Genomic DNA, 23,071 nt, shown 5'->3' with positions numbered 1-23,071 from the left:
GTTTTCATTTAACTATGTCTTATAATTTTTTGAAACGCAGCGTATTTGGAAGGGGAATGTATCAAGCACAGTTGCAGTTTATTTAAGAGGAGTATCATATTTACATAAAAAGTTCCAAGTAAGTTCAAGGACATGGTTTCTTCAGATATGATGCTTCCTTTTAGTGCTATTAAGCACAATATATAAACTTTAGAGCCTTAAGTACCATGATTTTTATTACTGAATAATGCAAGTTTCTGGAAAGCTCACTTTTCATTAAAACAGCCCTGTACTATTATCACGGCAACAGCTCAGGGGCCAAAACAATTCAGTATTTTGTATTAGTTTAGTCTGCACTGGCTGAACATTTGAGTTCTTCTGATTTTTTGATGGGTTAAGAGTCTGACTTGGCTGGAAATAGAATTCTTGGTGCATGCTCCTCGTCCACTGGTTAGAATATGTGTTTTAGAAATTGTTTAAACAATATTTCAAAGAGCTCTGGACAGAAAAACTTGGTGGTAAATAGCAAGTATTTATTTGAAATGAAAAACAAAAAAGGTACCTGAACTATTGCATTTAATCATGTATTGTATTTGTGTTACTCTACCTTTTTGCATTGGAGACAAATATACAATAAAACATTCAGATATCACAGATTGCACACTAGATAGTAATTCTTCAGGCCTTTTACATAACCACCAAAAACAGATATTGGATTCTTCAATATAGTACAAAAGTCCACCCCTCCAGTCCTAGCCAGTTATCTTCAATTTACTCCTGTTGCTGTACAAATAAATGGCCATTTACCCCAGGGCTTACAAATTAATAACAGGACAAAAAATATACATTATACTGACACAAAAAGTCAGTTGTGTTAAGTCATGCAACAAGTAACCAAACTTGCTGAAATTAAAAATATTTTCTAAAAACAGTTTTAACTGCATAAATAGTTTTTATACACAGTTCATTTAGCAAAACCAAAGGAGTCTGAAACAATACAAAGCGGAAAAAAAAAAAAGTTCCTACTAATTTTTATACATAAGAAAGTGCAAAATAATGTCTCTAAAAGTGTTTTGCTCTTGGACTGGCAGATGACGGGTGGGGCTGCCACTCTCACCTTCTGAAGCATGAACACTACAGTCACACGTTACAAACAAAGATCGAATGTATGGACACCTTCAGGAAGAATCACATCGAAGAACAAGGTGGGAGGAGGCGAGCTGCTTGACAGTGCAATGGGCTATTCGGCTGCTGCTCAACCAATGTTCAGTTGCAAAAAGCAAATTGCTACTGGGGAAAAAGAGAGCCACTGGTTTATTTAGTCTAGACCAGGGTTTCTCAATCTCAGCATCTTTAAGATGTGTGGACTTCAACTCCCAGAATTCCCCAGCTATGGAATTCTGGGGGTTGAAGTCCACACATCTTAAAGATGCTGAGGCCGAGAAACCCTGGGCTAGAACATTCTGATAAACATGTATGGGACCATGGAAAAAAAGATCTGAATGACAGTAGCAGCTGATGGGCTGTCAGGGCTTCACCACACCAACAAATTGTATTGCTCAGTATCCATTTATTCCAGTGGGACTTGAAGGGACTTCAAGATAGGTATCATTGGAATGAATGGTGTCACACCATTTCTTGGTGCAGAGGGCCCCCACATTTTCCTCTCTCATCAACAGGATGCAACTTTGTAGTTACGCTTTGAGTATACAAATAAGGGTAGAAATCTGGAAGATTTCGTTCCCAATCAAGTAGCTAAGGAGTTCAGCACACTGAACTTTAAATACAAGTATACACATTTAACCACACTGCCACACAGGAGAAAAGTCACCTTCCATCTGAGAACACCAAATGTAAAAAGTGTAGAATAACACTGGTACAATATGTCTATGTACTCAAAATTACGAAAATAAAAACAAAAAACAGTAAACATCGCTACATATCTCCTAATGAGCCAGCATTAGTTGCATCTACGATGTTAGTGCCATCCAGTGCTTAGAATTTGAGTTGGAGGAATTCACTGAGAGTTTAAAAAATAATTCTCAAGCTAAAAAAAGACAACCTTTAGGTTAAGATCTTCCAAGTCAAATTATGTTTAGTTTTTCCTTATTAGGGGGAAAAAAAAGAACTTTCAGTGGAGTGAAAGTGACTAAGAGAATTTCAACATGTTTTTCTTTTCACAGACATCATAGTTGCAGTTTAGAAACTTTTGTTGTTAGGCTGATTTTAATAACCACAGAAGCAGCTTCTGTGCCTATGATTACCAGAGTCTATGTTAATCCAACATAACCTAAGTAGTTTGGAGATCCTACCTAAAAAAAAAAAAAAAAAAGTACTGACTGACTTTGCAGATATCAAACTTGCTATCTTTGAGCAAGATAAAATAGATGTTAGGCCAATGCTGATTGTAACAGAAATATCCAGTGGGTAAAGTAACTTTCATAAACCCGTGTGTGCTCATGTGGAAGGGCTCTTCTGGGGACCTGAAGTACACTTACTACAGCCACAATTAAATCTTGCAGTCCATCATAACTGTTAAAAATATCATCAAAATACATAACCTAATCACTGCATTAATCTCTCACTGGGGATGTTTAGGCAGACAAAATTGCTCTGTGCAAACGATTCAAATAGCTGTAAATTCCTTTTTCTCCCACCTGAAGTGTTACAAATCACCATGTTTATGTTGTGCTACATTCCATCCCATCCCATTCCATTCCATTCCATTCCATTCCATTCCATTCCATGATGTGCCATGTTCTTTTTGAGTTTTTTTCTGTTTCTGCCTTACCACAGTTAAAAGGCAGTAACGATAATCTCATCACCCATTTACAAAAAAACAAAATAAAAAACAGTACATGGAAAAAAGGAAAATAAAACACATTTCAAAGCCTCACTGCGCAGAGATGTTGTCTGATTGGATCTGTATAATTTTCACTGTATCATAAATGCTAACATATAAAAGAGTTGAATTTATGTCCCCTAAGTGAACCAATGAATGATGAAGTTGACCTAAAATTGGGTGCAACATCAGGCCCAACCCCTAAGTAAAGGAGCAAGTCTGAATTTAATTTTGCAATTCTTTGGGGCCCCTCTAAGCATTGTTCAGTTGAAAGGACAAAGTTTCCAAGTCCATTTTGCAAAAAATATCTAAGAGAAAAACAATGGTCCATTTGTTTTCTTTGGAAAAACAAAACAAAAAGAATTAAATCTGATTTTCATGCAAGCCATTTACTACTGTCTTAAGTAAGACTTGCCTTTGCCATATCTGGATTAGCTGAGTACTTACAATGGTAAAGAATGAGCAAGCAGCAAGGCCCACAGTGTATAAAAACAGACCTTATTAAATATGAAGACAGATTCTAAATAGCTGTATTAAAATGCAACGAAAATTGGGGGCGTTTTTGGTTATCTTACAGTTGAGAATAAAATATCTGAAGTCCTAGTGCCCCAGAGAAAAGGACTGTTTCCCCCTCCCACTCTTCAAAGTAGTTTGGCTTAAGTTAAGATAATGCGAATAACTGAAAGAATCATGCAGCTGGAATAGTAAAGAAAAAAAAATACAGATAATGCCTCTTGATGCTTTTTCTTTTTTTTTCTTTTCTTTTTTTAAAAAAATCATGTTTAAGTAGATGAGCTAAAGAAGAGATGCAAAGTATAGTGGTCTGAAGTCCCATGTAACAGGCAGTTCAGTTCGTATTTTGATAAAAAGGCCATTTTATCTATTTACAATATCCACAGTTTTGCTAGCAAAGAAGGCAAATTTACAACTATCTTCTAAAAAGCCTTCTGCTTCTTGCAACCTAAATAAGGTGACTAACTACAAAATCAAGAGGGAACAAGAGATGGTTAATGATGCATCTTCTTGGTGGAGAAGAGGGAGGGTCTTGAGGGCCCTTAATGCAGTTGTGGCGACCACACCCCTCCCCCGGATCCTTGCTGATTAGGTGAAAGTTTCCAGCTCCATTTCTGCAAAGGAACGCCCAACATAATTAATGATCCCTTTTGCCTGCAGTGCTTTAGTACGAAGATGACACAGGAAGGGCAAACGCTGCAATCCCTTTTCATGTGCTGCACATTCCTGGAATTAATTCATTTGCTGAGTTCTTGCTGGCCCGGCAATATGAAGTCTCGGATTTGCATTATTGATCTTGACTCGGTTAATTCCAGGATCCTTCCTCCGGGCCTCGCTCATGCTGCAAATTGTAGTAACAGTTCTGGCAAACCCGTACTGGGGAGGAGATTTTCAACCGCTTGATTTCAGACTGAAAACGGCTGCACCTGAAGAAAGAAACGTGGGGTTAAGATCTATTTCTCTTCTTCCTGCAACCATGACTTGTTCAGCATCAGACTCTTGTTCACTGTAAAAGTCTTGTCCCCGTAAGGCAGTGCTACACAACTTAAGTTGGGGGGAGGGGAGATACACACCAGCCTTTGAATGGTATGTCGGGGGCCCTTTTCCAAAAGAATGGAGCCATATATAAAAGATTTTTAAAAGCGGAGGGCAATAGGATGAAAAGCAATGAAACATTCACATGAATTTTATTATGCTGAGTGGTGGGGTAGAAGGGCCGAAGATGGCAAGATGAAAGGGAGAGGTGTTAGTGCAGGTATTTCTTGGGGGGGAAGGAGGCCCAGGCAATGCTGCAGTTGGGGTGGGGGATGCGGCACAGAGGAATGGAGGCAGTAGGTGCAAGTTGAGGCTGACAAGCTTTGGGACTCCAGTTGTAAGGGGGTAGGAGGAGGCACAGAGCAGTAACAGGATCACAGTTAATGCAGCGGGGGCCATAGGCTGGTCCATCTACATTCTAGGATGAGGCTGTCAACTTGGAAGAGGAAGGAATACTCAGCTGGCAAGCAATTTATGCCAGCTTCTCTCGGATAAGTGAAGTAAAAAGGGCCATGATTTTCTACAAATGTTTTTGGACACTAGGACTTGCCCAAGAATCATTTGATTAAAGAGAAGCGGAGGACTTAATAGGGGTTGTTCTTACTTCTGACAGAAGAGTTGTCCACAGTTCCTGCAATGGTGACGCCTTTCCGTAAGAGAAAACCGGACCGAGCAGCTGGAGCAGCTGTCTCCTCCCTCATCTTTCACCCAGTGGTCTGCTGCAGAGCGGCCGGGTTGGTCACTCACAGACCAGCTAAACACTCGGCCTCTGCTGTCACCTACAAGAATCCTGCTGTGATCTCTGGAAGAAACAGGCACGTATTAGCCCTCAGTCAAAGCTTGTGGCTGAAGAGGAGAATGTAATGGAGGAATCCAGCAGGTCAAAAGAAACCAGGCCTGTCTTGCATCCTCTCTGTTACCACTTAAAAAAAAGCACCAACACAAGAACAAAACTAAGCGCCACTTAGTCAAATCTCTGGTTAAAACACCCCAGAAGAGGGGAAGGAAGGAAGGAAGACATGTGGGTGCAACGTCTCATGTTGTAATATGAAATGTAATAATACTGTCAAGTAGCCAACGTGCTATATAAGTACAGTCGTCACTAATTATAATTAAACCATCCCTGACATGACCTTAAATTAATATTTTTTCCTATGAAATGTATTCATTTTTCAAATCTGTCCTGTGTTTAGAAGCAGTTCATATAAGGATGTTTTAAATCTATTAACCATAAGTAGAATCTCACATTTCAACAACAAAGCAAGGCCAGAAATAAAGGTTATAGAAATAAAGATTATACTGTTTTAAACAGTCTCAATACCAATACCAATATCATCAAACATGAACCAGAGTTGTACAACGCTGAAAATGCGAGCCCCAGCTGGGAGCCCCCTTAAACACAGGATGATTTCGGGCCAGCTATGTTCTCCCTACCCAGTCACCTCACATAGTTGCTCCGTGAAGATAAGATTAGGGAAGATACCAGGTAAGCTCATTTAAACTGTCCAAGAAAAATGATATTATGAATAAAAATAACAAATCATAACCTTCGATAATCACATCTGGACCTCTATTCTTGAACAATAGGAAAAGAGTAGGCAAATTTTGCCAGTGATCCTTCCCTTGTATTCCAAATCCCTTTTGAACCTCAGAGTGAACAGGACCCAACCATATATGCATATTTTATTTCTAGAGTTCTTTCAGAGCCCCTGAAGGACATTTTTCAGTGAAATGGGCTTTTACTATTTTGTTAACATTTCAGAATTTTTTTGCTTCCTTTCGTTGCCTCTCACATCAGCCAACCAAATATTACTGCAAGCTTACAAGGAGGACTCAATGTGATGGTCACTCTTGTGTTCTCAGAACTAGACAGCTTAATTTAGCTATCTCGGCTAGTAGTCTCTTTAGCATGAATCAATTTAATGTCGTTTTCAGCCAGATCTCAGGAACAGGTTTCTTTGTTCTATTTTGCTTCAGGTGATCTGAAGCCTAAATGCACTACTGCAGGGTTCCTCAACCTTGGCAACTTTAAGAAGGGTGGACTTCAACTCCCAGAATGCCCCAGCCAGCCTTAATGGCTGGGGCATTCTGGGAGTTGAAGTCCACCCGTCTTAAAGTTGCCAAGGTTGAGGAACCCTGTGCTACCGAACTTTCTGTTGCATTCTGAAGAGTTATGCACAAGGAATTAAGAGAGGGCAACACACTTACTTGGAGATGGCCAGTGCTGTGATTTCTGCAGGATGTGCGTTGTCCTTGCGATCAAAGGCGGTGTGCATAGTTAATTTGCTCCTGAATACTAGCTGCCTCTCCCATCTGTAGCCTAAAAATAGATGCAGGTTATAAGGTAAGCATATCTGGAAAGGAGGCAAGTGCAGAAACTACTGATCCATGACGTCTCCGGAAAGAAAATTCAGCGCTTTGAGTGGAAACGGAGGTATGTCCATCGGTTGGCTATGGAGCAGCCAATCCTTTTTCAGAACATACCACAGGGTTGAGAGGAAGAAAAGGATACCAATTCCCTAACATGGAGAGACAAAAGGACAGAAACTCTCTACCGCTATGTCTTCTTCTAACATAGAACAGATATTTGGGAGACTGATGGTTCTCATTTAGCTTGCAGGAGGCACTATTTTCTTTGACAATGATCCTGGATCAACATACCCATTTGGATGGATTCCAAATTCCTTCCTTTTCATAAAAGAAAGGCTGAGACATTCTGGAGGCTGTTCAAGCACACAAAAACTTGACACACAACTACCAAATCAAGACATCCACCGCTCTCCACTGTAACTCCTTCCTATTTCCCCTCTCTTTAGGCATGGTGCCGTTTTGGAAAGAAAAAGTCTCCATCTTGTACACGCTAAAACAAATTAAGCCAGCATCCACATCACATCTAATTTTGTATTTTACAAGGACGTCTGATACCTGGTTTGAGTTTGCTGTAATGCCGTAACTCCCCTTGGTTAGCATTTGGATGGTTTGCTGGAGCATGAGAATATCCCTTTGCTTGTCCTTCAGAATAGTTCACAAAAATGAAGCCATCTTTTTCATCTAAGCTTAGCTGGTCAGACCAACGCCTCGAGTCATCAGAGCTGGTGTCTACGGACCACGCGGCTGCTGCTCGAGCTGAGGATGATCGAGGCCTGTGACTGGCATTGCCCTGCTGGGCCTGGCTCTCAGGCAGCTTTGCCTCCTGAGCAGGGGCCTGGTCCTCGGCTTCAGAATCACTGCTGTCTTCATCGGGACCTTCCTGCCCTTCTATTTGGAAGGCAAAAAGAAATGCTTTAATAACAACACTGCTCATGGATCACTTTTTCTCTAGCCCCACAATCACTGCTTTATGAAATAAATGAAGGTTCAAATGTTTTATGCAATTTATTCTGCACTTTATTTTTTAAAATCTACGTTGACCTGTGTTAGCATGTTAGGATGGCTAGGATGACGAGCTAGCGTACCAAAGCGGCTACTCACAGACTCACTCTTACCACATTAAATACAGACTATGTTTTTTCAATGCTTGAAATGGCTAACTATGCACGTTGCCTAAGGTAATAACCAGTTGCTGGGGACTGGATAAAGTGACATATGGCTTGGTGGTGCTCTTTTTCAATGCAGGTTGAAAACCAATGATACTTATTATCAAACAACAGTAAATCATGGACTAATCCATACCCATGAGTGCCTAACAATCCCACACTATTTGCAGGAACTTGATAGCTCCATTTCTTTTAGTTTGATTCATGAAGGAAGGGGGAAAAAAGGCACTTGTATTAATTCTCTCCCTGGTTGATTTGCAGCACCTCCGAGCACTATCTAGTGGACACAAACAACCTGTTAATGCATGAGAGGAAGCTTTCAAGCATCTGAATCCTCCAGTCTACCTTTGTTCTAAAAGTTTCACTTGTTCAAAACTCCCATATCAATCTTTCTTAAACTGCAATCTGATCATAAATCATTGTATTTCACAGTTGAAAAGAACCAAAGTGAATTTAGAAAGTAAAATAAAGCACCTATTTGTGGTTCTGGACACTCTTCCTGCATTTCAAGTACCTCCACAGGTTCAGGAGCTGGAGTTTCTGGGACCTGTAGAAACTCCATCCGCCAGAACTAGGAATGACAGATATACAGTGTGGAACTTAGATAATATCCTTTAATATATACTACTTTTACATTAGCTTAGCTTTCCTTCTACTACACTGCTACAGCAAATCATAATTCATTAAAATACATAATAGTTAATATTCTGAACATTTAAATTAAGATCAACTCCATTCTCATAAATACGTTCAATAAAAAAGAGTAGAATAGGAGTAATGAATACTCCTTTATAGTATTATAAGTATTAAGGAAATCTACAGAAATTACAACAACGTAATGGGAAATCCTAGAAAGTTATTTCATGATACAACTTAAAATAATAGCTCAAAATTAAGAATTAAGTTTATTTTTCTGTTTCTTCCACCAATATATACAATCACCAGCTAAAATAATGATGGCTTTCAAGTAGATATACAGGTATGATAAATTGCTCAGAGAGTAGGAAGGTGTAAGGAAGAGGGGAGAAATAGGTTGCTATTTCACTGCTGGTACTTACTCGGACCACTCCATCCGAATGCCCAGTCACAATAACATTCTGAGTATCCCATTCATTCATTTCTGACATGCAGCAACAGAGGATCTGCTGGCTGCGCCCGGTGAAAGTATTCACACTCACTATGGGGTTCCCATTAATGCTCCAGACGTGAATGTATGTCCCTGCACAGGATACAATATCACCCTAAAAAAAGAGGAATGTATTTTAGACACAAAAAGTCTTCAGCAAAGAACGATTTCTGTCTAACTTCAGTTGTGGCATTCACAATCAGCTTGGATGAAAAAAATAATGCTTCTGAAGAACAAGGGCATGATTAATCTGGTGACTAAAAATGTTTTAACTCATGCAACCCCATTAGACAGTGGGATATAGACCAGAGATTGCAGAGGTCAGCTGAAGTCCCCTAGATCTGTTTCCATTACTGCACTGGCATGGAAGTCGTGTTCCTATCACTGCAGTAACTGAGAAGCTGATCCCCATTCTATATGGTACCTCGGACAAGGTCATTTTGCACCTTTTTGTTCCAATCACCATTTGGGAATGACATCACAAGAGGCTCTACCTATGCAGTGACAGGTATTCAATCATTACTGTGGACGAAGCCACAAGGAAGTAGCTTCTACAGCCACTGAAATAACATTAGATTATTTAATTAGATAATTGTTAGATAGTTATTGGATTATTAGGTGCTAAAATGATAAACGATAGTTTCAGAAGGGGAAGGATTAAAAAAAGTTTCATTCACCACAGACAAGGTTTCTAGAACCACCCAGCATTCTACTTTTTTGGGACAATCATATCACACAGCATACAGAAAGTCCTCAGACAATTTCAGGATATTTTCATTTAATACAGTAATTAGAAACTGCTTCTGCATTCACCCGTCTGGGCTATAAGCTCTCTTTGGCCCCAATCCCCCCCCCCCAGTCCACTTTTTCTGATTGTTCCCACCCTAACATTCCTCAATAGGACGGAGGAGGAGCATGCTCTATCAGGAAAAGCAAGAAGGAAAACTTCAGCAATAGTAGCTCTGAGGGGCTCGTGCTGAGGCTGTGGCTCAAGCTCAACAGAACGCTCTTTTCTTCCTGCCTCCAGCTCAAGAGTTGCTGAAATGATCTAGGTCCTGGCTGCCAGCTAAATTGCCTTATTATTCTGTCTTTGCTTCTTTCAAAAGATCACCACTGCCCATCGTCCTGAGATGCTGACGATCTTGAGAGGAAAGAAGAGAGTTAGAAGGGAAAAAGTGAGTGAACAGTTCTGGGTCCACTCAGTGCCAATATGCAATCTTGACAGATTGCCTCCAGGCAAATGTCGCCCCGATGGAAAAAATAAGATTCCCCAGATGATGACCTAATATAACTGTGTATCAACTTTAAAAACATTGCCAAGAAGGATACTTTGCCTGGAAATGTATATGATGTAATATAATGTTTCAAATCTATTATAATGAATAAAACACATTACAAAGTCTCATCTCTAATACATCAGTTCATTAGGCATGGGTTTACTCATACCGTCAGTTCATTAATGCAGAGGGCTGAAACAGGGGCCCTATGACCCCGAAGCTGTGTTACAAAGGAAAGTTTATTCAAATCCCAGATGATGCAGGTACGGTCACATGACCCACTCACAATGATGTGATAGGCCAGTGAAGCTGTTAAACATGTGACTGTCTCGGTATGGCCAAGCAGTGCCTAAATGCAAAGCAAAACAGAATGAAAAACAAAATCAAGATACACTTTGCAACCACACATCTTGCACACAATTGTCCCTCCAGAAATGTGAAAAACAAGACTTGGAACACATAATTAATAGATTGTAGAATACAAATTAAAGCTGTATAAAGAAACACAATACTATGGGGAAAGTGAGCATAGAAAGGTTACTGCAAAAAAACTCAGTGAACTGTGTCTAAGGAGCAACATGGTCAAAGAATGAAACAGATAAAAGATCCAATATTTCCATCTTCCTAGTCTTCAACAGTACACAATCTATGGCCTACCAGATGTTTTGGACCCATATTTTTTATGACTGTCTAAGGCTTAAAGGAGATGCAATCCAAGACATCTAGAAGGTTCTTTATCAGGATGAGAAGAGGATAGACCTGAACGTATTTAATTGAATGTGGCAACCACCTGAAACAGAGATGTGTATCTTATACAGATATACTGTGAGTGGAATGTCTTCCAGATCAGCAGAATTCAGAGCACTCTCATTTTATTCCTTCAGCAAAGGAAGAAACTTCATCAATCTGTCTGTGCGAACAACATGACAGAAAAGAAGGGCAGAATCTTCCCTTTCAGTTCAGACCTAGTCAGTGAAGATTTTGGTTCATCACAGTTGTCAAATTAGGCTAGATTTTTTTTCATAGATTTGATGTAACTTTCCTGAAATTGTGGAAAATGACAATACATTACTTGAGGGAATTATTCTGCCTTAAGAGAAATGGGGAAAGTGGTAGCCATTTTCCAATAGAGTTGGAAAAATATTCAGACAGAATATATAATTGCATTAATTCAACAATAATACTTTCTACATGTTTTCTGGAAGCCTTTTCAAGATCTTATGAAGAAATTTAATTTACCTGCTTAAGAGTGAGCATTTTGGCCTTTTCCTTGGAAGTGCCCATCTCCCATACACAGACAACTGTGCTGGTGCCTCCAGTAATGACCAGTTTAGGGTTTGGACAGATGGCACAGAGAACTTGTCCCCATTCCGATAAGCATTCATAAACGATCACTGCCTAAAAAATGAAAAACGATGAATCATACATGCCCTGACTTTCAGAACAGCATCCAATTCCAAACATTCTAACACTGTGTCAGTATAAATAATAAGTTGTGGACACTGGTCAGGAAGGAGCACTTGAAAGATGCAAGACTAATTCTGATAAAGGGAAAAGAAAGGCATAATAATACATTTTCTACCATATGATTCTGGAATTCAAGAGCTGGCTTTCTTTTTCTTCCAAAAGAGCATTGGGATGGTAGCAATGAATTGTTAAAACCTAGGAACTCAGTTTGAAAGCTGGGTTTAGGAGCCAGCTTTTAGCTTTTTGTTTCTTTGTTTAAATCATCATTTATATCCCAATTTTCCTGGGTATGAGATCAAAGTAACATATTCTAAGGAGTAAAATGATACAAAAAACACTAGTGAACGGTAAAATTTACCAAACCTCAGATTGATTATAAACCTGATTAACAAGAAACATTTTAACTGCCCTCCCAAAAATGGGTTATGGGTGATTGAAACAATGGATGTGCCATCTCTTGACAATCTGGCTAGCTCTGCTCTTTTAAAAATGAACAATTCTGATTTTATGTATTTGCTAAAGATGCTGAAAGGCAAAACCAGACCAGTTTCTCTTATGTCAAATAAGCAGAACAGGACAATTGTACATATTTGTTATGTAAATACATAGTTTCACCAAGCCCCACTACTAAGACATTGTATTTGGCCCAAATAATTCATCTCATTTTTCTATCCAGTATGTAAGCCACAGAGATACAAACCTTATCTGATTCATAGGTTCCTAACCTACAGCTGAGATCTGCATACCCCCAAGCAAAGGTTTTATTCCAGGTGGGTGGAAGGAGAACTTTATTCATTTCTACAGCCAAAATTCCTTTGTCTGTGCATACTATTTGCCCTACAAGCTCCTTGAGTTCTGTTCAAAGAAAAACAAACAGAAGTAAGCAGGATTCACATTTTTTCTCTTTTTATAAAAAGCACTTCCCTAACTGAGATTTGATGAAAGCCATACTTGAGCACTATGGGCATATAAATGTCTGAATAGTTCACATGGGCTTAAAATCTATTTCTGATAAACTTTTTTTTAATATTACCAAGCTATCAGTAATTGGAAAAGAAACTTTCCAAATATATCAAGGCCTTGAGTATGATACAGAAATCTATTGCTCTTCTCTCGGGTTAGGGTTTAAAGAATCCAAGTTTCAATTCAATATTATATGAGTGGTGAAAAAGATGTCAAGTCTTGGAGAGGTTTATGGGGATGAGGGGTAGGGATTAATTAAAACCAACAATGGTTAAAAACAGTAAACAGAAACACTTAAAACAAAGCTTTGAATGATACACGCCATGTTCTAAATTGCTAAAAGAAATGCAAACCAAAACAGCACAAAACATAATCAATCATCTGTAGTGCAGACACAGTACAAGGCTGGCTTCTACTCTGGAATACATTTGCATATAAAATCAGTAAGCAAATATGTAAATTTGAGATGGCAGGCCAGGTATCTCAGCTGAACTCTACTGAGAAATGTAACACAACCTCTAACTCCATTTCTGGCTTCTAACAGACTTTTCTGAGAACTACTCCCGTGCAGAACAGTAGAGACGTTGATAGAATGGGGCGGGGGTGAGGATGTTAAGCTCATGCTGATCTTCTGCACAAATCTGTGAGCATGCCAACCACATTCATTCAAGACCTTCGTTATTTTGAGGGATTATAATTTGTGGGTTTTACCAATGAGCATTGCTAACAGTGGTAACACTCTATTTGAATTGAATGTCCAAGGTACAGATATCCCAGGCCAGCTCCCACTATGTGTAGGCCCTACAGACTCTAAATGAATGGTGAACAACATTCAGTTTTCTTGGACACCTGTGCATTATTACTCCATGTTCCATACAATAAGGAGTTGTATATTATTCTAATAGAGTGCTAAGAGACATTAACTTGTCCCTTTCTCATTGGTTTGCTTGTTTATCATTTGCTTTTGTTTTAACCTTGGCTCATTCAAAAATGCACAAGGGCTTTAACTATAAAGAGAGTTTGGAAGCCCTTTTCAAGGGCAAACACCACAGAGACATGTTCATAAGACAAAGTGGACTACGATCATTATTAAAATAAACCAAGAGTAAAGAAAATGAATCACATATACCCTTTACTGGTGCTAGGGAAGGCTTGAGGTTGTCTAAATGGTGGAAAAAAATCTTGTCATTTGTAATACCAGGAGGGACAGAAATTCCACTTATTTCTCCGTTAATTCGGCTTCTCACTCGTTTTGGTGGGTGAGGTTTCTTAAATAACTACATGAAGAAAGAGAACATTGCAAGCTTAATACCACAATTACACAGATTTGCAGCAAATTGCATAATTTGCAGAAACGGCCTTCAAAACGTCAGTGTCATCCATAAGTCTTTTTACAAGTACATGCTGTTATTTAAAATCTCTTTTTCCTGCTCACATACCACCATCAATTCCACAGTACTTCCATGAAGAACAACAGGAGTCTCTGCTTGAAATATTGGGGCATTATACCTACAGAAGGGATAAAAAGCAGGCAGATCCCAAAATCAGATGATACTTGTGAGAACAATTTTTGGTTTTCTCAACATTTTTAGGGAGATTGGGTCCCTGGCTATTTTTGGGATAATTGATGGCTGAGTTTCCTTGTTTGTTTTTCCTCCTTAATTTATTTATTTAATTGCTGAGGCTTATGCACTGTTCCAGTAGGAAGAGACTCTCGGTGGCTTGTTTTTCTTCTGTTGTCAGGTCTTTCTGGATTGTTAAACTAAAAAGCACAAACTGTTTTGTCAAATGAATCTGTAAACTGCTCAGGGCTATAAATGCTTGATATTGTTCATTTAAATGGACAAACAGTGAATAAATAGAGTTCCATTTTAATTAGACTTCCAGCCCCGTTCTGAGAAGGAAACTGGTCTTGCTCTGGTTAAAAAGATTGGTAGGATCAGCACAATGGTTTGGAAGCTGTTAGATCACCCAGTGACTGAAATACCCTTCCAGACTGCCTCTGTAAGTTGGAGTGGATGGCTTTATAGTCATTCTGCTCACAGGAGAAGGAAGGGTGTTTCCAGGCATAAGTTGATTCATTAGCCATAAATGACTTTTACAGGAACAACATGACTTATGTCCTTATGTCATCTGATAATTTCTTGATTAAGCCACTAAATGTGCTCCATACATGCTTCATATGGCAGCGATTAGGACAACATGGAAACTTCAAAGAGCCAAGGGTATTGCAATAAGGTTCAATGTGGAGCTAATCATATAGCATGTGGGATGTTTGGTGATGTTCACTTTGTTTAAGGAGTTGATTTTGATCTTTACAGATCTATTCCCCCAAGAGATGCCTCTCATATATTCTCTCTGCAAAGAAATGCTTATTCACATGCCTGTGCATTTAGTTGCAAGATTATCATAAAAAGCCACAAAAATAGAGTCATTTCTGACAGAGTTCTGATAGAGTTCAATAATTATACAGGTAATGGTTGGGATCCATTTGGACTTGAATCTAAACACAACAGACTTTAGATTCCTGCTGATCACCCTTCTTCATATCATCATCATCTTCATCATCATCATCATTATTTTAGATTATACAAAATGACAGCACTCTTGTTACATGAAAAACCTGATTCCTTTTTAAAATTAAAGCATTACTTGCAATTGAAAGCCTGAACCTTCTTTAGTGCATTACACGTGACACAGATAAAAAAGGGGCAGGGGTTCAATCATCTAGTCATGGCCATCTCCTTGCCTTTTTTTCCCCTTGGGGAATACCTCTGGATACCCCTGTACTTAGAACTTGTCATGTATGTCTTCCTACATGCATGGACATTCACACAAGATTTTGTTTCTTGAACATGAGATACATGGTACATTAGAATGTTTGGCCTCCTTAAAGAGATTAAAAACAACCTTTCTCAATCTGGTCCCCTCCAGAAATACTGAATGACAGCTACTATACCCCAGCTATAATGGGAGTGGTAACTCAACATATCTGGAAGGATAAGGTTGGGAGAGACTGCTTTATGTACTGGAGAACAATTCTTCCTCAAAGACAACTATGGGCAAAAGGATGCATTACAAACATTACTGAAGGCTGGGCTGCTGAGTGACATTTATCCCATCCAAAGAGAACTTCAGAACTGGAGTCAAAAATATTCAGAACAGGAAGAAACAGAATGAATGTATGTGCAAGGGAACTATGACATTTGCAGAAACAGGAAGACAACTTTTAAAAATAAAAGACTTCTTCTTGCCAAACATCAGCCCAGTGAAAGCCCAGCTTGCTCCATAGAGATGGAATGTTGTATGTTACTTGGAAAAGAAGAGAGAAAAAGGTGGTGTCGTTAGGAACAGAATCCTGGCGAAGATATGGAATCTGATCTTGGATGCAAATACTATCAATTCATGACCACAATTATCTACCACAGGGGAACAAAAGAAACCATGTTTTGGATATGTCAAATAGAAATTCCTCTATATAATGATTTTCACCAATTTAACTGAATTTTTAATTGCTTTAATTCAAGTCAAAGTTGCTAAACCAAACTAACTTAGTTACCTGCTTTAAATACTGATTCTGATTCCTTAAGTATATCAGAGATGTTTAAGTGAGCAGAAATTGGATTTCAGTCACAGGAAACATTCAGTCTGTTTTCAATTGTTTCAGCTCATCATGTCATGTTGAATAAGTAACTTTCCAATATTTACTACTTCTAAGAACATGAATGCCCCAACCCATATTAATCAATCACAGAATGCCTGAAAGGTCCAGCAGGGAAGATACATCGCTTAAATTGTTGAAAACATAAAGTCAATACAAACAATGCCAAGTTATATAGAGTTGTGAGAACCACACAAACCTTGAATTATGAAGATCTGACAAGTTCACACTAACCTTTCATATTTAACCTTTAAATACTTCTCTGAAGGGGACATGGTTTTCCTGGATTTTTTTTTTTAAATATCCCATTCATTTCAGCAGAGTTTGCATGAAAGTCATTCCAAGCAAACTGCATTCCAAGCTTGCCCCTAAACTGAAGATTTATGCAAGCCCTAATCGGATGTGATTATTTACACTGTTCTTTGCCTCAAGTATTTATTTGTTTGCAGAAACTTCACATCACCGAGTCATGAAAACAGGAAGTAAAAAAGAGCATCTGTTTTGAGTCACCCGGCTGCCATCCAATTAACCTTTAACTTGGTTATGTTATCATGCAATGATCTTTCTAGTCTAATAGTCTCCCCTACTGAACCCAAGGATATGGCTCATTTGCAATATTATGAGCTAACTATTGATTCTAAATATTTGAGCATAAGTGCTTCATCATAAAATTATAAACACAGATTTGAGATTCAAACTTCTTCCTTCCTTGGAGCTGTACAATATAATAACTTTTTCCAATGCCCTCCTGAAGAATTTGGGTTACAATTTCTAGAATTTCCTGAAGCTACAGAGGCTGGGAGTTGCTATAGTTACTAAAGTCCCAATTATCTAGAAGGCAGGAGGTCGGGGAAGCTGGAATATATAATAAATCGTAAGACTTACAGATCTCCAAAAATGCAAGTAAAAAACTCTTTAAAAAATACTACCTGTTTAGGTATCTGCCCAAAATTATTAATGAATCCAATTGTAGCTGTTTCTTTCAATGGATCATTGATGTTGTATATGTCCACTTGCCCCTCATAGAAGAGATGATGGAAAACATTTACAGCTTCGACTGCAGCTGGCCCTTGCTGTTTATAGCCAAAAATTAAATCAATCCACTCATGTAGATGTGCACTCACAAAATCACACTCTAAAGCCTGCAATTTAAAATATATATGTTAAATAAAGACAACCTGATCCTATTTGCCATGGATGAATAAGAATAACAGTTGAAGAAACAGGGTGACTTCCTACTAAAATAGCACATCCAAAGATTATTTTTTCTAGGAAAAAGAGTAATTCATTACATATTTTATCTAGTACTCTTCAACAAGCTGAGCAAAAATATAAGCTGGAATATATCGATTTCTTTCAAACACAACTCAAGAATTGGATGAAAGCCAGCCTACCTATTGTTTTCAAATCTCACTCTCTCTCTCTTTCCTTTTTAAGACAGAAAGTTGTATTACCTCTCGATGTACTCTAATGAATTCACGGGGATCCCCTTTTGCCCATGGGGGAAGTATTACATCTCCAAGTTTGGTGCCATTCTGTTTGCAGCCTATAAAACAAAAATGTATTTATATCTTGATTACAGCAGCATCTGCTGTATTTGCATGCCTCCTTGGATGTTTTGAAGGATATTCTAACTATAAAAGAGGAACATAAAATGGTCATTTTTTTTTTTTTGGAAATCAATACTGGTAGGCAGACCTTGATACGTTTTATTTTCTTATCAGAATGCCAAGATCCACCACCTAGAGCTTGATATAAAGAAAATACAAAATTAAAGAACATGGTGCTTTTGAGTTAAAGACTAAGGATTTGTTCTTACTATGGGAACTGGATTAAACTATCTAACCCCTATCTAAACAATGTATCACACTCTGAAGCTTCCAGGTAAATCTGCAGAAATGTGCAAGAATCATTACCTAGGCAAAGGGGGCTGAAGCATTCTTTAAGTACTAGGAAACAAGATAATATCTGGAAGTGGCTCAAGGAAAATGGCTCTCTGATTCACTGGAGTATAAGAAGGGGAAACAGGTACAGCATAATCAGATTGGCAAGATTCTGTTGTTATAGCCAATCTCAATAAAGTGTAGTTCTGGTCCTCCTGTGGGATTGATTTTTTTGGTCTTATCTATCTAGTGGGGCTGGCAAAATCCTTGTTTACCAGCCACACCACACATCCGTTTTATGTCCTTTTTGACCAAAATCCCTAAAGACTACTGAAAATAGCTTTTCTCACCGAGATCAAAGTTGTTAGAATTAAGCAACAGCTCTGGGAGGTAGAAGAATTCTGGGATGAGCTCCTTGACATCTGCCATATTATGCTTGGATGCAGAGTACCACGCTTCCCGCACACTGTGAAACATTCTGTCGGCTAAGTCAAAGTGACCGCCCTATGGAAGGAAAAGAATAACTTCACTGTAACTTTGGATCTGTGAAATAAATTAATAAAATACCCACCTTTTTTCCCCTCCCATATAAGTTGAAGATTGGAGTGGCATGTGAGCCTAGCTAAATAAACAAACAATCAGACGTACTCCAAAACATTTGTTTAAAATAATCATTTTGAGGAGAGATCTATCAAGGATGATTAATCTTGGGATTCAGTGTTACTTTCAGATTGGAGATAGCATGCCTTCAGCTGCCAGTTGCAGGGGGCAACAATGGAAAAAGAGAATATTTGTACCTCCTGTCTGGGAGCACTCCAGAGGTATCTGTTAGGCCACCGTGCAAGGTGGAATGCTGGACAAAGAGGGGCCTTAGCCTGATCCGACAGGGCTATCATGTTCTTATCTTATGCAGCTAACTTTGGTTAAGATAATAACTTAATATCTGGCATTGTGAATGCACACATTTTCATCTCTCAGAAATTCCATGCTTATGCAACCCATATATGTATACTCAGGACAAAGTCACTCTATCTTCAGTAAGATTTACTCCAAAGTATGCAGGATTAATGTGGATCTAAAAACAAATTTGAGCTGCAAAATTGGCCCGCAGTGTGGCCGCATGCATAACTGACAATTTTCTGGCATGATAAATAAGTAACAGGCATAATAAATAACAGGTTTAAGAGTGACAAATGGCCACGTGGAACAATGCACTGATGAAGAGTTAAGTATGCTGAGAATTACGCTGCAAATCAAGCTTTCCAAAACACAGAATGAAGCTATATATTTTACCTGTAGCCTTAAAAATATCTGTGTGAAAGGCTCCATTCGCACAAGATACGAAGCTACTATCATTGCAGATGAATAGTGAGTGCCATAATGATAAGCTGGGGTTTCACCTGAAAGAAAACAATAAAAGCATGAATGAAATGACAAGGAAATACAACCATTACGATAGCTTCAGTGAATGAATAAGCTTAAAGAATTTTTGGGGAGGGGAGGTCAAAGTAATCTACTTCAGAGATTCTTCAATGGGGCTGCAGCAAATTTCTCTGAAAACTATTTCTATATTCCCTATCTTGCTAGAAAGATTATTGGGTTTGATTTCCAGGCCTAGGTAAAGCAGGTGAAATCCAAAGTGGAACTTATGTATCTTTTAAATTAATGTATACCAAAACGAGTTGTACCATAGTTAACATTAGAACAATGGTCTTATGGTTTAGAGCAGTGTTTCTCAACCTTAGAATCTTTAAGATGTGTGGACTTCAACTCCCAGAATTCCAGGAATTCTACTTTGACTCCCAGAATTCATGCTGGCTGGGGAATTCTGGGAGTTGAAGTCCACACATCTGAATGTTGCCAAGGTTGATAAACACTGGTTTAGAGAGTATACACTTCTATTTCATCTTCCTATTGTTTCAATAATCCATGTCACCTTGGTACTGACACAAAAGAAGCAGAAACTGGAGTAAATACAGCTTGTAAATTACAGATCACTCCACAGTTTTAGATTCATTCATTCATTCATTCATTCATTCATTCATTCATTCATTCATTCATTCATTCATTCATTCATTCATTCATCTCTTGATTTCTTACATAATGGAAGAGTGTGGCACTGCTAAACCAATGGCAACAGAGAATGAATGGGGAAGACTTATGCAGGTAAGTATGACTATCATAGAGCCTGAAGGAATCTTTTTTGTTAGCATGTGAACCCAATGGCATGAATACTGGCAAACCCTGAAACTTGGGTTATACAAATTTAGGATACTCTGATTCATTTTTTATTATTATTATTTTCCTTTTAAATCTAATTTGAAAAGAATTGGCTAGAAGTGCTTTCAAGTTAGTGCTTTTCAAACTAGGCAACTTTAAAATGTGTGGACTTCAACTCTCAGAATTCCCAAGCAAGCATGCTGGCTTGGGAATTCTGGGAGCTGAAGTCCACACATCTTCCAAGCTGCCTAGTTTGAAATGAAGGGCTGTCTGACAATTAATACTCATTTTTATTCCCGGAAAGATGGCCTTCCAATGAAGCTAGAGTCATTATTAGACTAGAACTTTAATTTGAAGCATCCTAGCTGCACAAGTTACTTCACCCAAAGCTTGTCTTTTACTGAAATAGATTTCTGCAAATAGTTTGTAAATGCAAAGTAATAGGGTTTTTGTTTGCTTCAAGGATGTTTTTTGCATTATATTAATAATTTAGAACAAAATATCTGTTCTTTAGTTTCGCTTGTTATTTCAGTGAGAAACTGACTTTTTTTTTTTACAGAACCACAATATCATCACAGATATTTTGTCATGTCCATGACATTTTTAAAAATTCCAAACTCAGTCCATCAGCTAAAATAATTTAATTATCTGTTTGAAATGCAATAGCTGCTATTAAGAAATACATTCACATGATCCCTAAAATATTACACGTAACAGGTTAAGTTTTTTAAAAAGAATAAACGTGTATATATACAGAAATTCACGTTGCTGACAAATTCATAGGCTAATCACTCACCGTTAGGATCTTCCCAGTCCTTGTAGCGCTTTTTGTATTGAGCTAACCTCTCGTCAGTCTGGGCCCCCATCGGTTTAGCCAAGTTTCTAAACGTCTTCGGGTTGCTAAGATCCAACTCCTTTAAAAGAAGGGGAAATAAAAGCCTACGCTTAAGAAATCGCTTAGGTTCATCTGTTTAATATATTCAAATCTAAGGATATTAATATCTATTCTGATTTCTAACTGCTTAGGTAGGCCAAATTATAATATATTTCTCAAGTTTCATTTAGAAAATATAGTATCCCTGACCTCTAGTTATCATTTCCAGGCTACTTAAATCATTTTCTAAAAATATTCTGGTATCTAAATTCTTAGGTAGGCCAAATTATAATATATTTCTCAAGTTTTCTTTAGAAAAGATAATATACTTTACTTCTATTTATCACTTTTAGGCTACTTAAGTCTTTCTCTAAAAATATTTAACTCCAAGCTATTGAAGACTGGTTGATGAAAAGTAATCAACCGACTGAGTAAAAACAGTGCAAACCCTTTTCCTCATTTCCTTAGCAAGTCAACGGAATGTGATTTGGGAAAAAAGCCATCTAAGGCCATTCATTATAACGGGAGGTAGATTCCAGCAATATCTGATGGGCTACACAAATCCATCCTGGATTTACAGTCATTCTTTGGCATGCACCTTTATTGCATTTGGTTTTCTAACTCTCTCAAGTTCAAGATCTCACTATTAACAGATAATTAGTACATTCATTAACAATATTAATAACATAATTATAACTATAATCATCATCATTAATTAACATTCATAATTCACTGTGTTTTAACAGTGAAGACTAATTAAGAATAAACACCACATTTTAAGGCAATGCAACTGATTCTTGTTTTCTGTCAGCGATTCACAGAAAGTGGAACAGACGCTAAAGGATCATTTCAAATACTTAGATGCTATCATTATATATTAAATAATTAAATAGGCTTTCCAATCCTTATTAGGAGTAAATTTAAATGGAGGACTTCAGGCTTCTTTTCAACTTTGCCATGCATTGGAGTTTGCATTTACCTCTGAATCATAGTCTGCAAGGATCCATGGAAAGACAGGATACTGCATAAGATCATTATAGGATCGACCCGCCAAAGTGTTTAAGTGCATCAGGTACTGGAAATTACTGATTTCACCTCTCTTCATAGAGATAGAGAGAGAGAGAGAGAGAACTGAATTCATCTGTCAATTACAAAACTTCAAAATGTCTATTTGTGTACTCCTTTATATAACATGAAAACAAAACAAAGATTATGTTTTCAATACTGCTTCACTCCAAATATAAAAATGCAACAGATCTATTTATGCTTACCTCCCATCTTTGGGTAACAGATTTCTCCCCTACCAGAGTGCTCAGCAAGCCAGATCTAATGAGGAAAGAGTTAACCCATTGAATTAATCGTGTTAAAAAGTCAGTAGTGCTAAAATTACAAGGAACAAACTATTCCTTTATATTTTAAACTATATTGTTTTACTGTTAATACAAAAGCTTAGTTTCACAGGCCATCATTCAAATCCAGAAGTGTCACTGGATTCATGGATGACTCATTAAAATTTGGGTTTTACATTAATTTTGTTCAGAGTTAGTTTGATTAACTTTATTGATGCTAAAATATGGAAAAATCCCTAGTCCCTAGTTTCAAAATCCAAATCTCATTGGATGTCTTGGGAAAGTCTCAGTTTTATCCATTTTAAAAGAGCTACTGAAGAAGACATGGTATAATTTCATGTTTACA

General features: G+C 37.9%; 1 protein-coding gene across 6 annotated transcripts in view; it reads right to left on the bottom strand.

Moving 5' to 3' along the window:
- Positions 1-985: 985 nt before the first annotated feature.
- The window catches only part of WDFY3 (WD repeat and FYVE domain containing 3), a 136,696-nt gene continuing 114,610 nt past the window's right edge, over positions 986-23,071 (bottom strand). For all 6 annotated transcript variants that reach the window (XM_088133101.1, XM_088133100.1, XM_088133102.1 and 3 more), the window contains 17 exons: positions 22,648-22,702; positions 22,356-22,475; positions 21,299-21,416; positions 19,576-19,682; positions 18,633-18,786; positions 17,854-17,945; positions 17,329-17,541; positions 13,868-14,015; positions 12,476-12,630; positions 11,548-11,706; positions 10,478-10,657; positions 8,964-9,146; positions 8,380-8,476; positions 7,295-7,627; positions 6,578-6,689; positions 4,974-5,171; positions 986-4,260 (listed from right to left, as the gene is read on the bottom strand). In XM_088133101.1, the coding sequence (XP_087989227.1) occupies positions 4,140-4,260; positions 4,974-5,171; positions 6,578-6,689; positions 7,295-7,627; positions 8,380-8,476; positions 8,964-9,146; positions 10,478-10,657; positions 11,548-11,706; positions 12,476-12,630; positions 13,868-14,015; positions 17,329-17,541; positions 17,854-17,945; positions 18,633-18,786; positions 19,576-19,682; positions 21,299-21,416; positions 22,356-22,475; positions 22,648-22,702 (2,545 nt within the window). In that variant the 3' untranslated portion in view covers positions 986-4,139. The remainder of the gene's footprint in view (positions 4,261-4,973; positions 5,172-6,577; positions 6,690-7,294; positions 7,628-8,379; positions 8,477-8,963; positions 9,147-10,477; positions 10,658-11,547; positions 11,707-12,475; positions 12,631-13,867; positions 14,016-17,328; positions 17,542-17,853; positions 17,946-18,632; positions 18,787-19,575; positions 19,683-21,298; positions 21,417-22,355; positions 22,476-22,647; positions 22,703-23,071) is intronic.

Source organism: Python bivittatus, unplaced genomic scaffold, assembly GCF_059951505.1.
Source record: "Python bivittatus isolate LINGU-HERP-01145 unplaced genomic scaffold, Pbiv_v1 ctg000070_np1212, whole genome shotgun sequence".
In the NCBI taxonomy this organism is placed as follows: Eukaryota; Metazoa; Chordata; class Lepidosauria; order Squamata; family Pythonidae; genus Python; species Python bivittatus.
Note: the sequence above shows the minus strand (reverse complement) of the source record. Positions and strands in the feature narration are given on the sequence as shown.